General features: G+C 39.8%; 1 protein-coding gene across 1 annotated transcript; it reads right to left on the bottom strand.

The window, feature by feature from the left end:
- Nucleotides 1-8,665: 8,665 nt before the first annotated feature.
- On the bottom strand, nucleotides 8,666-15,375 carry gpib (glucose-6-phosphate isomerase b). Its single transcript, XM_042418579.1, has 18 exons — nucleotides 15,193-15,375; nucleotides 14,771-14,861; nucleotides 14,468-14,536; nucleotides 14,161-14,280; nucleotides 13,976-14,059; nucleotides 13,681-13,827; nucleotides 13,407-13,478; nucleotides 13,271-13,315; nucleotides 13,124-13,177; nucleotides 12,475-12,535; nucleotides 12,125-12,168; nucleotides 11,836-11,988; nucleotides 11,330-11,459; nucleotides 11,092-11,168; nucleotides 10,219-10,347; nucleotides 9,840-9,915; nucleotides 9,464-9,530; nucleotides 8,666-9,114 (listed from the first exon to the last, which is right to left on the bottom strand). Exons 1-18 carry the CDS (start codon nucleotides 15,309-15,311, stop codon nucleotides 8,991-8,993), a joined length of 1,662 nt encoding a protein of 553 aa, XP_042274513.1. The 5' UTR covers nucleotides 15,312-15,375; the 3' UTR covers nucleotides 8,666-8,990.
- Nucleotides 15,376-17,424: the final 2,049 nt, after the last annotated feature.

The raw sequence follows: 17,424 nt of genomic DNA, 5'->3' as shown, positions 1-17,424 counted from the left end.
GCATAAAAACGTCTGATTATTGTTGTCTTAATTTGCTGACATCTCGCTGACATTTGAGCACTCATCATATGATCACTTTAAAATGTTAATGCTACACAATGCAGAAATTAAAAAACTATGTATGGAATATTAACTACATCTCATTGACAGGATGGTCAATGATGGTGTGTTTTTCTTTTTTACAATCATGTTTGCAGTCAGAGTTAAAAAAGTTTAAAGATCTCACAGCACACTCAGGAATTCATGAAAGTCTAGAGTCTGACAGCACTACAGTTAACAACTGATGACTGATTGCACTTAACTGCATCAGCTGACTTTTACTGGTCTGCATCAACCACAAAGTTAGTTTTTATTGTAAATGTTAGTCAATCACTTGTAAGTTTACTCATCTAAACTGCATTAAAGCTACAGGAAAGCTGCAATACAACATTGAGCCGCTACGCTACTGTAACAGACACTCATTATATTGCAACATTTTGACAGTAATCAAAGGAAAGAAAATGCATTTCTTTTTCCTTCTTTTTTCCCCCTTTTTCACTACTGTTTTCCATTTGAAGTAAGTGATACTGGTGGTGAAGTGATTCCAGTCTGTTGCTGCTCACCAAGGTAATGTTCAATTTTAAAATAATGTTTGTAGACAAATGTTTTATTGAATCTGTGATCTTACACGCTGTAAAGTATTGAGACTTTTGCTTATATGAGGCATCTGTATTCCTAGAACTCAGCATATGATTTATGTTTTGCACTTTGAATGTGAGGACAACATTTTAATTTTTAAGATACAAATTTAGCCATCAGTTTAGCTCTTTGCATGAAGACTTTTGCTTATTGGAACGGAGCCAAAGTAATGGTACAGTACTGTAAAAGTTTAGGGGTACGGACTGGAGCAACATATGGAGTCCGGTCAAGAATGGCTTGCAGTTGACCACATGTAAGTGGTTTTCCCATGGCTGGGCCAGATTTGAAGTGTGGTTGGATGTAGATGAGAGTCAGATCTCATGTCGTTGCCCTGCCTTCCAACTGGCTCTTAAATTTTCTGTTAAAGCTCGTGTCAAGTTCTCGAGTCTTCACATCTCCCAAATTATAAAATAATACATTTTACTTAATAAGTACAACTACATCTCCCAATTTCAGGCCCTCACTGGGAGGACAGAAACCCCAGCGCAAAGCATTACTGGCTACAATAAATGCTTAGAATATAAAATATGTGCTCTGGTGGGTTCTGTCCACAGTTAAGTAAAACGCTTGCATAATTACATCTATGCACGCAGCCCTGGTCCCCTGTGGGATGTGGCCCGGCACTCTGATGGTCAGATAATCTGATGCCTTGTGCAGACATTAGATGCTGAAAACCTTTTATCCAGCTAAAGGTTTAAAACCATACTGACACTGAGCTTGGTGGCAAAGGTCTAGAGACAAATGACTGACAAATGTGAATTTGAAACACGATAGTATGAGAAGATACAGAGCAACCAGCAGAAACACACACACACACACTGTCACAGATGAGGCGGTTCTCTTGGTACTGACTCTTTTAGTGAATTGCTCCAGTATGTAAACATTCCTGGAAATACCACACGCATGATAAACTGCTGCGGGGACCTCCGTGGACTGAAGCTTTTCAGTTGCAAAAATAGAAAAGAAATGCATCAAAGTTTTGTCAACCATGAAATGCTCTAGCTTCTATATATTTAGAAGCACATATATTGTCTTCAATTTCATATTATTAATCATTTGGTAATAGGAACTTCCACTTTTCTATAAAAGCTGTTATCTCAGTTTAGAATTAGACTAAATACTAAGCAGGAGATGCAGATATTTTCAGAATAAGAGAATATTTTTTGAGGAGCCCATTCTTAGGCTGTTAAAGTTCCTGTTGCTGTTTCATGATGGTCTTTAAATGGCTGTTTAGGTTTTACAACCTGAATAAAAACTGTTGAGCTGTTGAGATGAATGAGGAGACTGCACCCCTGTGGTGCTGTATTGTACAACATTTGGGCTAATTGGAGCATAAAGTAGGTTGATTACACCAATTCTCCTCCTAATGTCAAATATGAAAGTGTGAATCTTCATCCAACCCTTAAGCTGAACAAGAGTTTCTGAAATGTCATCACATAGACACTTGTTAAGGGTTGGTAGAGAAGCTCATTCGAAATGTGTTTCACTCAAGGTTATTATAGTTAATAAAACTAAAAACTAGGTGTGAAAAAACCATTTTAGTTAACTGAAAGACTTTAGAAAAAAAACTAACTGAAACGATATTGTGTACTTACAGAACTAACTAAACTAAAATAAAAATACACAGAAAAATCTCTTTAGTTTTAGTCTTTGTCAGTTTGGTCAAATTTGTCAACACAACAAGCCTGAGGAGGCATTGGTGCATGAGACTGATATCTACATGACTATGTTTGTATTGTAATACCTATTCTGAACTTCTTAAATGTTGCCCCTGACAAATACCTCACCATATTATAATAAAAAACTAAAATAAATACTGAAACTAAAAAAAACTAAACTTAAACGAGCAAACTCACCCTGGAAACTAACTGAGACTAAACTGAATTGAAGATGAACATTTAAAAAAAAATAAAAATGAAAACTAATGAAAAACACAAAAATATAATAACTCTGGTCTCACTCTCTCACATTCGCCACTCTATAAATACTCAGAGACACTCTTGATTACATCTCCACCAGATATCAGCGGTGATGTAACCAGGCAGGTTAATTGAGATCATAAAGCAAAGTATCTTTGCGGAGGAGGCAGACAGTAAGAGAAATGCAGGTTGAAAATGTTTCATTTGATTTGAAATAAATATTATCTAGAAAAGAAACAACCTCAACAGAAGAAACAAAGGCACATTTAGGACATTTAGTGACATTTAATGAAAGGTGTTTGTGGGTTTCTGGACAATGTAGTGGATCCAAGTCAGGAAGGTTTTACCACAGTACAGCAGGTCAAAATGACAAAAACTAAACTAAACATTTCATATTTTTAAACTCTGCCAACGTTTCCAAGCTGGAGTTGGATTTAAACTAAGAATAGACCCTGCATCTTTTTCTTAGGACACCTGGCCATACATGCGGTTGCATGTAAACGTTATAATTATATCTTTAAACCTGCATTTGTTGACTTTTTTGCTGTAAACACAACAATGACATATTTCCACCTTATAAAGTTGCTATGGTGAACGTGTTAGCACATCCAGCAGACACAGAGCAGCATTAGCATTGATTTGTAGTTGTGTTTCTGGTCACCTGACAAATCTAAGTCTAACTTTCTCTCTCATTTTAGCTCTGTTTTCATCATCATCTTCATCAACAACTACAGAGGGAAATATGGCTCTTAAGCTGCTAAATGATCCACTATGTTCACTTTTGTGCTGGGCAGGTAGTGAACAGTGTGTTGATCAGAGGGGTTTCACTGAAAATAGCTGCCTGAGAGTAAAACTGTTAAGATGTGGGCTGGAAAACCAAAACAAACTGCTAAAAGATGCTAAAACACTACATAGAGCTGAGAGAAACTGCAGCTTCATATGGTCGCTTCATCAGTAGAAGCGACCTTTTCCACACTAGTTATTTGAACCGCTGTCAATATAAAAAATATTAATTATAGCAGCTTTAAAAGATATTATCTCCATGTGTGAGGCCGGTTGTACAGATGGAAAATACAGGCACATACTGTTGGGTGGAGCAGAGCAGGTGGACCCAAATGTAGGAGACTGTAGGCAGAGTAAGGCTGAAGAATAACTTCTTTATTCAAGGCTTGTAGGCAAAGTACAGCTGGCAGAACAGAGCAAACCAGAAACAGAACAAGGCAGAGCAGAACAAATGATCCCAACAACACTAAACTGAAAACCAGGACTTAAATACAAACTAAAGTGACAAGGGGATGAGGTGCAGGTGGAATAGGAGAACAGGAAAAGAGCTGACAGGCTGGGGAAGACACAGGGAGCAGGGCGAGTGTGGAGGGAAAAGCAGGCTGAGGACACAGGAGGAAAAACACTGAGCGAACCAAAAACCCAGAAACTAAATCCTCTCCTCAATATGTCACACTAACATTTAAAACTTTCAAACCTACAAGTGAAACCAACATACAGAACAACAAAATTCTGACAGACTGACACTGTCGAATCATTTTAGCATGTTAGATATTTACAGAACATCCACCTTCTGTCCACCTACAGATTCCCCTTCAATCTATTCCTGAATATCGATAGAGAACAGATACAAAGGGCAAAGACAAAGGGCATCTATGGCAGTGTAAGAGCACAACGCAGGATTAAACATCTTAATATTCAAGGTATCTGTCCTTCTCCCACTCAGTCCAGACTTAACATGGTTTAACAACAAGAAGAAAAGGCTGAGAGTCTCTGGTGGAACGGAGGAGAATAACAACAAAGGAACACAGAGCCAGACTATGACAAGACCATGACATATACAGGCTGTACTGCTGTCATTTCCCTGGAGATCTTGCAGGTGAGTGGGTGGGTTTCAGTATAAGTAGAAGTCCCACTTTTTATTGCTCACATGCTAAAATTTCTGCTGCCTGGCTCAATCCCCAAGAGGAACTGTGGGAAGAAACCAAGTCATCCTCTCTTTTCAGTTACGGAAAATACTTGCAGATACCAGACTGTATAACTTTCAAAAAACAAAAAGGAAAAATTAAGCAAGCAGACTGTCGCAGTGGCTGCACCTGCACCGGGAATAAAACACGCAAAAGAAAAATTCAAAACAGGCACAGCCCTTTCATCCCTTCAGTCTCAAATTTCAATTACATGAGGCACAGCAGTATTTATAAGCCACTGATACACAGATAGTTAGGGGTGCAGATTCATTTTGCGTGGGCGAACATAAAAGCGCAGTCTGCCCTCTGACTGAGCTCTCCTGTGAGCTGAACAGTGGTGTTCAGTGTGAGGAGCTCTCTGGTGTTGGTTGACAGCTCCATGAGTTGGGGCACAAAGCGCCCTTTATGTGTATGAGGGTTCCACCCTGTGACTCAGGGAGCCGTATGTGTGTGTGTGTGTGTGTGTGGAGGTAGCGGAGCCCCAGGGGATCCGCTGTGAGGTGAGCTCTGTTACACCGCACAAAAGAGTACCTTCCTTCTGGAGAACACAGGTCCTTCCACTGCCAGGAAACGAGTGAAAATATGCTCGCTACAGGATTACCTCATACCCTCTGAATCTCTGGTTACTGACACTTTGTCCCCTTCCTATAGCAAAAAAAATTTAGCCTCCTGATTCTTACAATCTGTCTGATTCTTCACTCATTTATACACATCATTTTTAAGTATTCTCTTTAGCAGAAAGATACAGCAGTGAGTAAACTAATAAACGTAGACGATGTTCTGAACATGTCTGTTTTTTCTTGGAAAAACTGAGAGCATCACCTGAAGAGAATCAAACTTCATCCACAGAAAATCCAACTGAAAAGACATCAAAGTGGATAGTAGGGATGAGTCACTTCATAAAAGATTTATTTTTAAGAAAATGAGTCATATTGTGTTTGGACCCATTCTTTACAGTTAAAATCAAACTCACTCACAGAAAATAAAAAATTCCTACGTGATGAGACATTCACCTCTGAAACTTGTGATGCTATGTCAATACAATGGAGCTGATTTGACACTAATTGCTTAAAGGACTAGAAAAATTACATCTGAAAGACTCAGCGCCAATGTGCCTTACTAGACACAACACCCAGGTTCCTCTGGATTGATGAGAGTAATGTGGTTGCTGGTCAGATAACAAAAGGTGAAGGTGAAAAAAAGTGCTTTTTGTGATTTCACTGAACAGAGCCTTTAAAACAAAAAGTTGCATCCATGAAGAAAGTGTGTGGCTCAGTTTCGACTTTGGGGTTAAGTTGCTTTTTGTCAAAAAAAAAAAGGACTGAACAAACTGTTCTATTTTCAGTAATGCTTGCCAGCGTCATTTCCATGAGATGCTGTGAAGGTTAAAGTAATTGATCCTGCCTCCGCTGCTGGCTACAAAAACCCCACAGTCATGTCCGCTTGGCACCAAATACGTCATCACAATTAGAAACAGCCTTGATCTAAAAAATGTGAGATAACAACCGTCACTCTGATCAGGATATTTTGTATCGCCAGCAGACCAACAGACGCTGAAATCAGTGTGGGAGTGTTCTTTCTTCTTTTTTTTCAATCTCTAACATTGTGATCCTGAATAAGAGCCAGATGTCGGTCAGTGTATCTGTATATCAGGATAGACAGTGAAAACAAAAATCTTACAATGGGTGCTCAGTATGCAGAAACCCACACAGATAACCAGATAACTGACCCAGAGCTGTCCCAGGAGGACAAACAAGCCCAGCTGTCTGCTAGTTTGGCAGAGATGAACCGCTGAAAGAAACCTCTGACTGTTCTGCGAGGTTAGCAACATCTCATCAAAAAAGATTCTGTTCTTACCAAAATGATAGAACATTGACTTGAGCAGTACTCCTTCATTTTCCCAGATTTTTGCCAGATGGTCACATAGATTTGCAGTAACATGGGAACTATAATCTTAGATCATATTGTTCTTGTAATTTTACAGGCATGGAGGTTGGTGTGTTGTGTTTTTCCATGTGGACCCCAACAACAATGATGGATCCAGCTAATGTGGATCTGAGGAAACTTATTTAGGGGGAACAGAGAGCGACAAGAGGTTAGCTGGTGCTCCCTGCGGCCTCGTGGGACAGCTGTTGGCTTCCTATGCAGCAGTATGATGCGCTCTGCCCATGTACTTAAGTTAATCTTTATATAACTCCAGTAGTCGTGGGAAAAATGAAGCCGGGCTTGACTTAGTGCCTATTTTTTTTTTTTTTTTTTTTTTTTGCAGCCTGCAGGGTTTCTGTGTCATTGCTGTCAATGACTACACTGGGTTTCATATTGGGGGGGATGTTGTGTGAATGTGTGGGTCATGTGTTTGCAGGGCTAATGTTTAGCCCAAGAGAATATGTTCCCTGAAGGTTTCTGGGAGGAGAGGACAGATAAATTCATGCACATTAAAAGCATTCCACCAAAGTCCAAGCGAGTATTAAAACTGGATGCAGACCTGCAGGCCGCTCTTCTGTCCTCTGAGGCTGAGTTTCTGAGCTTGTTTACATGCAACGATGTTGACCCTCAAACTGCTTCCAGCGCTGTGGCTCATGATGAATACAAATGCTGTGGTGAGCGCGGTGAAGATGAACTGAACAACAGCTCGGTGGTGTTGTTAGTTCAGAGGAATCCCAAACCCCTGCTCCAAACCCTTCCCTCTGACACCGCCATGAACTTGGGACTGCCCAGTCGGGGTGGCAGGGGGTGATGTCGCTATGGCAACCACGGCGGTGGGGCAGGTTGGGTTCCTGATCGAGCCAGGGGGGCAGCTCTTTAACGGGCCGGAGGGGTTGGGGGGGGTGGGGGGGGTGGGTAAAAATGACTGACAGGCCAAACCAATAAAGCATGAAGTGGAATGTGAGAGTATGCAGCGCCATTGTTCAACAAACATCTCAGGAACGCACACAGAACCTTTTCATGCTTTCATGCTGCTGTTTGATTCTGCTCTCCAATGAACCAATAACTTTTTTTTTCTCATGTTGACTTGCTGTTTGTTTATTTCAGCCTCATACACCTGGATTAAATCATTTGTAACAGAGTCATAACTAATTAGTGGGTTCCAGTCACTCCCAGTGGCTGTAGGTGTATCCATGACTCAGATGACCACCCTTTAAAGATGAGTTTCATTCAGAAATGTAACTATGTATGGAAAATGAGACAGGTTGAATCATCAAGACCATGTTGTTTTGTTAGTGTGGTAGTTCTACTAATAATTTGCAATATCCTGAACATGACAGTGTGCAGGGTTTCTTTCCTCAGTCAAACTCACTTTCTTCTGCATCTTATTTCAGAGCCGCAGATAAAAAGGACAAGTTAGATTTGAAGTCAAGTATTGTTGCCTGGCAACAGCATTGAAAACCCAGCAGTGTCTGGGAGTCTAGAATTTTTTTTTTTTAACTTTCTATTTGTCCTCACACACACTCTATAATTGTACCCAGCAGCAGGTTTGAGGAGAACGAAACAAAGCGAAAACAAAGTGAAACATACACCAGTGAAATATATTTAAACTTGGCCCTGTTTAGTGCATTGTGGTAGACAGCATCACATGACACGCTGTCTGATTTGTTGTTTCTTATACTCTTATAAGATGTAACATTAACTTAAGAGATTCACAGCCACATTTTGGTGCAAGACATTGAAATATTTAACAAATTAAGCCCGACAATGTTTAAATTGAGTGCCAGTGAGTACTGGCGTGCAGTACAGATGCTGTTTTTGTCCAGCTGTTTGTTTTTCTCTCTAAATGGATGCTGTGGAGTCTGGGGATTTGTGGGGAGGAACAGTGCAGATGGATTGACCTTTAACCCTTTGTTCCACTGAATAAATGGTAAATGACTGGGTGGCCGATTTGCTCCCAGAAAATAAGTCTGGCACTCTGATGCCATCTAGTGACAAGTTGCATGCAGAAGCACATCAGATCGAGAGAATGGATGATGGTTTTCAGCAGCACGTTGACACAAATTATTAGAATAATTCATACACAAGAAGACACTGAGCAACTGCTGTGTTTGTGTCTGTTCCTCACATAGGACCAGGTATGAGAGTACTACTGCGGAAGCAACACTGACATCGACTTTGTGTAAAGATATTTATTCCAGAAACTAATTTCCTTGTAACGGTGGAAAGACAGAGTGAGAGCATTTTTCACTGTCTTCCATAACATCCTAATACCAAAAGCTTTTTTCCCTTCACGGTGGTGAACTAACAAACATAGAAAAGACAGCACTGTAGACTGTCATGGTATCCATAACGAGAGCACAAACATACAGATTGCTTCAGCTCGACTGCGTGGGAGTGACCAGCTGCCTCTGTGAGTCTCCTGTCCATGCAGCTCACGAGCTGATGATGAGGATAATCTTGCGGAGTAAGTGGACGTTGGTGGAGGTGGCGCGACTTAGGCAAAGTTCTTCTTGAGGAAGTTGATGAGTCCGTTGGTGGAGGAGTCGTGGGAGTGGACCTCTTTGGTGTCCTTGAGCTCAGGCTCGATTTTCTTTGCGAGCTGTTTGCCCAGCTCGACTCTAATAATGTGGAGTGGAAGGAGAGACACACACGATAGAGAGGATTGATTGGGTGATGTGGATGCTTGCAGAACATAATGGGTTTCACCAAAAACAGACTTAGATTTTGTAATAACCTATTATGTGTCAAGAATCACTTTGAAATGGACATTTTTACAGATAAGGAGCAGGACTGTTGCAAAACAGATGAAAATAAATGAGTACAAGTCATTAATCTTTCAGCTATCTTTATACATCCTTTTTTAGCAATGACCTGATGCAAAATCACACTCATTTACAATCGAAAAGCTGCTCAGTGTCAGCTATTATTATTGAAGGAAAAAGATGTATGTAGTAAAAACTGTCTTACCCCCACTGGTCAAAACTGTTGATCTCCCACATCAATCCCTGGACGAAGATCTTGTGCTCATACATTGCTGTAAAACAAAACAGAATAACCATTACTAGATCCAAAAATGACTGTATAGTTGGTTATTTGTCTTTAATTAAACATGGCTGTTCATGACTGGTTCTCTTAGTTTGGCATCAAACATACAGAGTGCCACTATGCAACAGTGTGCTTTCATGTTCATGAGTAGACACTTTGTCCTTAGGCTGTTTCGGGAATTTCCCGAATGATTACTGTCACTGCTTCTACAACCCCTAACAACAACAATAATACTGTACTGTGTCATTCATAGGCTTGATTTCACCACCAGTGGCTGTAAGTCTTTGTTGGTTCTTACCTATAAGTGCACCGAGTGTGAATGGTGTCAGTTTCTTGAAGATGATTGAATTGGTTGGCCTGTTTCCTTGGAATACCTGTATTGAATAAGGAGAAACATTTCATCATGGAAACCACTTTGTGCATGCCATCATCATAAATGCTCATAATAATGTTTGTATTGCTGTATTTATTCACGGTCACTGGGGGGCACTAAATTCATAGTTCTGACTGTCTCCTGCTGTTTGCACTTCCTCATGCCTAATATTTTTTGTATGAGTAACATGAGATGACTGTCTCCTCTCAAGTTCGGATTTACGTTCAATGTCATTAATATGAGAGCTGCTGAGCACAGGGGGTTCATGTTGTATAACAAGTCAGTATTCCTTGATTTGACCTACTTTGTGTGGAAGGATCTTCTCCAGAGCCTCTCCACTCAGGCCACTGGCCTCCAGCTCCTTCTTGGCCTCCTCTGTGGTCTTACCCTTCATCAGAGCCTCTGTCTGGGCCAGGAAGTTGGCCAGCAGGATCTGCAGCCACAACAAACACACACTCATCTTCAGATACTGTGCAGTACAGTGTATCTTTTACAGGAGTTATATAAATGTCAATCTTGCAAGCCTGTAGTCTGTGTTGTAAGCTAATATTACAGTATGTTGACGTATTGCCTCTCCCTCTGGCAGATTGGCTACTGCATTATGCAGTTTTGATTGCAAAAACATAATTTTGAAATATTTCCACAGTGTCACACATTTTTGACTTCGTTATGTATCTGTCTAAGTGATATATTCAATTACTCCTGTCAGCACAGAGCACTGCACTGAGGGAGTTTGATTGGCGCTTTTGGAGCAGATTGAGGTTCAGTGTCCTTCTCACAGAGTCTTTAGCCGGCTGTTACTGTAGAAGAACCTGTGACCTTTAACAGTGATCTTTAAAAATATGTCCTCTATAGGTTTTCCAGGTAATTAATACACAGTAATAACCCTAACATGCACACCACTGCAAACACTTGGTATGTTTTTGGCTTAGGGTTCCATAGAGGTCACAAGATGATGTTTTGTGGTCAGTGAAGTGATTTAATAAAAAATTTAATTTTGTCTTGTCTTGTTTTTATATCTTGCACAGGTGTCAGTTGTTTTAAGACATTTCAATGGGTAAACTCTATTAAAGAAGGTAAGGATGGAACATCATTAACACACCCTTAACCATACTACTGGTTTCTATTCCATTCAAAGCACTGCTTTAGATGCACAAGTGTTTTACACCAGTCATACCTTGTGGTGCAGACTGTGTCTGATGGGGTGCTGTGTCTGAGCTGGGATAAGGAAGTCAGAAGGCACCATGCGTGTTCCTGAGTGGAGCACAGTTGGACTACATTAGTGACACATTTAGCACACACAATTGCTACACAGACTCAAAGAATGAGGATAACCAGCGAGTAATGCTACTAGTAAGTAAAGGATAAGGAACAAAATGTTGCCGTGACTAGGTGATGGTCTTTGGTGATGATACCTTGATGGATGAGCTGGTAGAAGGCATGCTGGCCGTTGGTTCCTGGCTCACCCCAGACAATTGGCCCAGTGTGGTAGTTTACACGTGCCCCGTGGTTAGTGATGTACTTTCCATTTGACTCCATGTCACCCTAGATAACAAATGTTCTTCAGTAAATATTACAGTGGTAGTAACTGCTGATATCTCAGTCAGAGATTGGAGAGGTGTTTGCTCACACAGCTCATACAACTTACCCATCAGAGAGCATTAAAACTGTAATGCTCTCTGATGGGTAACAATCAAAGAGTGTTGTTCTTAGCACTGTCAGCCAGTCTTTATTTAACCATGCATACTATGATTGAATTCACAAAGTCATTCTCTCGTTTGTCACTGAAACATGTTGCCCCAGGAACTTAAAGTAGCTATTTCAAAAAACCACCTCTTCAGTAATACAAAATAACACTAGATCTTTTCTTTTTGAGACTCTCACAGAGACCTGTGAGGCCTGCGGCAGTGTGGGGGCAGACCTGTTGGAAGTAGGCAGTGAAGCGGTGCATGTACTGGTCATAGGGCAGCATGGCGTGGGTCTCAGCGTGGAAGAAGTTGATGTACCAGATGCCGAGCAGAGCCAGCAGGACGGGAGCGTTCTTTTCCAGAGGAGCAGTATGGAAGTGTTTGTCCTGGAAGGGAAGAAGGGGTGCTAATTTAAAATCATATTTTATGTATTTTCGCTCTAGGAAAACTCACAGGAATACTCTTTCTACACTTGAGAGATGCAGGACTGAGGATGTTATCATCCCATCCTGGAGTACTTACCATCCAGTGAGCTCCTGAGAGAAGCTTCTCAAAGTTGTCGAAGCCTGATGAGGAGAGAAGTTCACTAAGTGAATAAACTCTTGATTGTTTGGAATGATTACTGTATTTTCTGTATGTCTTTCCCATATGAGCAAGATACATGCCTGTATTTAAAGACACTATATGTATATTTTTATGTGATTCTAGTATCTCTGAAGTTAGATGGATGAGGTGTTATTGTTTGTCTTTTTTGATGCTACTACTAAGGGATGCCAAAGACAGACATTTAAAAATACACACACACTGGTTCTAATTATTGAGTTATTCGCTGTTGTAAAGAATATAAAAACTTGCCTATTCAGTGTACATACCAATGTGCAGGGCAATGGACATTCCAATAGCTGACCACAAGGAGAAACGACCACCAACCCACTAAACAAGAAAATAAACAAAAAAAAAATGCTGAAAATACTGAATTTTGATGCCCTCATACAAAAGGTGCTGGTTAATAAGCTACAACATATTGTACAGGTCTACTAGCACACTTGGGCCAAATATACAGTGTATATGTATGTATATATATATATAATGGTAAGTTTGATTATTATTATTTTGTTCTGTTGGTTACGTTTTTTCCTCATTCTTAGGGACAGAAATCTCGGCAAACTGTGTAGGTTTAATGAGTGTAAACTACTGGCAGCCATTTTCACGGTGACATAAAGGCCATATTATACTGTAGGTGTTACACTTTAAATGTAACTAAATGCAGCTCCCTGACCTTTGAAACAACCCAGCCTTTACAGTAACCTCTGCAAGAGAGAAGGTCATTACCAATAATAACTGAGTCTGAAGAGAGAGGCTTCTGATTACCCAGCAGCTGCTGGACAGAGAGTGTCTGTCCCACCTACTTCACAGGTCAAAAGTCTAGCTTATTTATAGCTGATGCCTACATCCCCAATCACAGTCTGGGGATGAAGACCTGCTGCACACAGTCAGGTTTAAAGCTTAAAGAGCACTCACATCCCAGAACTCGAACATGTTCTCAGTGTCGATGCCGAAGTCCTTCACTTTGGGCTGAGGGCGAGACAGAGAAAAACAAAACAATAAGGATCAGATGTCGCAAAGAGAGAGATAAGGTTCAGCCTCCAATAGTGTGTTGTGACTTACTCCATTTGTAGACAGGGCCACAAAGTGCTTGGCAACAGCAGCTTTCTGTTGAAACATGGGGAAGATATGATTTAGAAGGGTATCAACCAGTCCACCAATAACATACTGCTGCTTTGTTGGGCCACTGCATACTCACATCTTTGGCATGTTCAAGGAACCATTCTTTGGCTGACTCAGCATTGGTAATGGTCTCTTGGGTGGTGAATGTCTGTAAATGGACAATTAGGTAGACACAATGCATAGATAACCAAGAATCAATATCAACACAAATGAACTTATTCACAATATTTACATGTAGAGTTTGTGCAAAGTGATTGTGTAAAGTAAGAATTAGAGTGTGAACTTTGTCAGGAGATGTGAAATGTTATTTGGGTGAAGTTTACTAAATCTGCTCTGGGTAAACCAGCTACCTTAGAGGCAATGATGAAGAGGGTCGTCTCAGCATTGAGCTTTGCCAGGGTTTTGGCGATGTGTGTTCCGTCAATATTAGACACAAACCACACATGTGGTCCACCCTTTGAGTATGGCTTCAGGGCCTCAGTCACCATCAGGGGGCCCTAAAATTCAAATTAATTCAAGACAAATAGATACAGAAAAAAACAAGATAGATCAGATAAGGCTGTGGCAGTCAATCACGTAACAGTAAAACCTGTTACATGATGGATTGTTGAAGTTTTGCAGTAAAACATGAGATATTGCACTCACAAGATCAGATCCTCCAATTCCAACATTAACAACATCTGTGATGGCCTTTCCTGTGTAGCCCTTCCACTCACCGCTACGAACTCTCTGCAACAAATAAACACAATCATCATAAACATCGACTGGATTCGTTCACAAATTGCTGAGAGCTGCATCAAAATGTTATCATTTAATACATTGCCACTCACATGACAGAAGCCCTTCATCTTCTCCAAAACCTTGTTGACATCTGGCATCACATCTTTGCCATCAACCTTGATGGGAGTGTTGGAGCGGTTCCTCAGAGCGACATGGAGCACAGCGCGGCCCTTCAAATCCACAGCGCCAGGTAACAAAATACACACATAAATTATTATTTTGAATAATATTCAGCAATTTGGTCTTTATCCTTCACTGTTGAAAGCCTTTACTGGTGCTGATTGAGGAACTAAAAGAATATTCAACCATTTCAATCACTGTAATTTTCAATGTTTGTGTACATGTAACAATGAGCACCTCAGTGAAGTTGATCTTCTCTCCAGTGAACATCTTGTCCCTGGCAGCTTCAATGCCTCTTGACTTGGCCTGAGGAAGACAATACATGTTTCTTTACAGCATTAAATAAATATATCTGATACAGATTAAGCCTGTATCAAATGAATGGAGCCTGACTTAACTGCTTGCTGCAAGGATTAATGGGATTTCCTCCTTACAGCTGCCCATATCAGTGCTTAAGCACTGTGTTCATAGGAAGCTAATGATAAAATCTACTTTAGCATCCAAAAAGCCATGGATAAATAATATGGGGATGGAATTTACCAGATCAACCAACATCTTCATGACATCTTCAGTGATGAGGTTCTTGGAGTAATCCAGAAGAATGTCTCCATCATCAGTTTTCAGTGTGAGGCTGTCCAAACAGAAAGACGTCAGTCACCTGAACAGGCTCAAGACATTTTCTGCAGTCTGATTCTGTCACATGGTGGTGATTTGACGACAAGTTGTTATTGGGTATTAGGTAATGAAGCTGCACAGTTGTACAGCTGAAATGCATCAGAGTGCATTCTCATGTGAGCTTGTCTATCAACAGATAATAGAACCAGCACATAGTCAATACCATGTGAAATAACACTAATAATACAACCTGTGTGCATACAAAACATCATGCTGTTCAGTGGTGCTTCATACAATATAAAATATACTTCATACAATAGAAAAATAAGTTTGAGTGTGATGGATACCTTAGTTTGTTGAATCTGTCCTTGTCAGCTTCAAACATGTGCCTCATGTTGAGGTTCAGGGCATGGGCTGTGTACCATTCCTGCAGCTTTTTGAAGTTGGGGTCGTGTGTGAGTCCCATGATGTCTAGAGGGGCTTGCTGTGCTCCGCTGTGCTCAACTTGGCTGGCCGAGTGGGACAGAGCAGGTCAAGGGAAAAGCTTTTTGAAGGGCGTCCTGTGCAGACGTTCTCTTGCCCCTCCCACACTATATTCATGGTTTGCCACACCTCCTCACCATCCTGCAGGGTCACACTGCACGGTGCTAGTGCAGCGTCACCAGTACAGCAACACACAGTGGCATGAAGTTCAAAATGCTGCTCAGATCATCAGACAATACAGACAGTCTATCTGCTGGATTTCAGTTCATTCTACTGTTGTTCTTATTGTAGACACACCAGCTGTCTACATTAGAAGTATATGCACAATACATTATTGCTTACATTACAAATAACAGTGTATCAAAGCTGCAAATATACATAAAATAGACAAATACAAGTACATACACATTAATGTGGTTAAAAGTTACAACCCTCAGAATCTAATTGACAAGGTAAGGTTGTTAACAATAGGTAACAAATGATTACTTATTGGATATACATAAATGGAAACATGTGTCAGGTTAAAAAATAAGTTATTTTTTTAGTTTTATGATTCCATTCAATTAATCTCTGTCTGGTACCAAATTTTTTGGTCAAATTACTGAAAATCTATTCTTTACAAAATGTAGATTTGCTTCTTTAACTATGCATGAAAATTAAAACATTGTACAAGTTAGAGAGAAAGCTTTTCTCGCCCTCTAATGTTTGATAAATAATATTACATCCTGTCATCCACAGGATGCCACTTGGGTGCACTGAAGTCCAAGAATTGCTTTTTGGCAGGTCAGTTATTACATACATTTAAAGATGTTTATTTATTTATTTATTTACATAGTGATAAATAATATTTGATTATTTGTTTACCTGTATGTCCTTTTTTGATGTGTTTGTATGGATCAAATCTTCCCTAGGTCATACATAATATAACTGTATTATTTATACTGTGCATCGTGGTTTTGTATTGTCACACTGTAAAGTTGTGTTTTATGTGGTCTGACTTGTTAGACACACAAAAACAATTATTAAAACATGTTATTTTGTAATTTGGGTGAACTGACCCTTTATGTTACATCTTACTCTGTAGAAATTCATACAATAACCTGATTATCCACAAATGGTTAGTGTTTGTCATAGTGACCTGGTAATGCATAAAAGAGAAGAATTTATTTATTTTTTTTCTTATTTAACATGATCTACACTTTTAAACCTTACAAATGAATACCAGACAAAATATATCCTGTAAAGTCACATATTGATAAATATCCAGGACACGTGGCTTTTTCTGGCTATCTTTCAGAATCTAAGCATTAAACCCCTTTCAGAAGCTTTGCAGATTTATGTCATTCTACCATTTCTATCACTGAAAGGAAAGGGAAGTTGTTCTTTCCAAAAGTGTTCTGTCTTTGTGTTAACTAGAACTAATAAACTTTTCAGGACTGAAGAACAAATGCTGGTTGAATTTGTGGACCTCGACGCCCCCAAGTGACTGTTTTTTGAAGTGTGGAGTACAAGATGTAATATTCTTTATCAAACAATAGAGGGCGAGAGAAGATTAGTCTGCAGCTTGGTCACATTCTTTGTTATGTAAAGTCAACAACAGCAAATGATCTGAATGATCTGACCCGAGATGTTCAAGATAGATTACCTGAAATGAATCATACTGAAAAAATGTATTAAAAAAATATTGGTGTGTATGTATGTTGTCTACATGCCCCTTGGTTTGGCCTCTGTTTCTTACTATCTTACTTGTGTCAAATTGATTTTATATGTATTTGAATATACAGTATATTATCCAATATTTTCTTACTCTGATATACTTTTGCACTGTGCAAAGGCTGATTCTAATTTAAGCAGTTGATATATTTCAGAAGGACAATGAGTGCCACAGTATCATGACCTTACATTTCCATATCACCTCCACCTGCATGATTATGACAAATTCCAGAAGTTACCATCTGATTACTGAAATATGAAAAGAAGTAGACTTCCTAATAACTTCCTGATGACTCATAATAATATTTGGTTGCCAAGAATTCTTTTTAGTGTCTTTGTAAGTTTTAGAGAGTTGTTTTCGTTCCTGTGGGAAATAACAGTGA

This window comes from Thunnus maccoyii, chromosome 1 (genome assembly GCF_910596095.1).
Source record: "Thunnus maccoyii chromosome 1, fThuMac1.1, whole genome shotgun sequence".
Classification (NCBI taxonomy): domain Eukaryota; kingdom Metazoa; phylum Chordata; class Actinopteri; order Scombriformes; family Scombridae; genus Thunnus; species Thunnus maccoyii.
This window is presented reverse-complemented; position numbering and strand designations above follow the sequence as displayed.

What these genes read in the sequence shown, in the direction of transcription:
- gpib (XM_042418579.1), bottom strand. Translation starts at nt 15,311, where the DNA reads ATGGGACTCACACACGACCCCAACTTCAAAAAGCTGCAGGAATGGTAC. An exon ending in AGATGAAGGGCTTCTGTCAT is followed by an intron (nt 14,060 to 14,160) that starts GTGAGTGGCAAT and finishes TATTTGTTGCAG; the next exon opens with AGAGTTCGTAGCGGTGAGTG. An exon ending in AACAGTTTTGACCAGTGGGG is followed by an intron (nt 9,115 to 9,463) that starts GTAAGACAGTTT and finishes CCACATTATTAG; the next exon opens with AGTCGAGCTGGGCAAACAGC.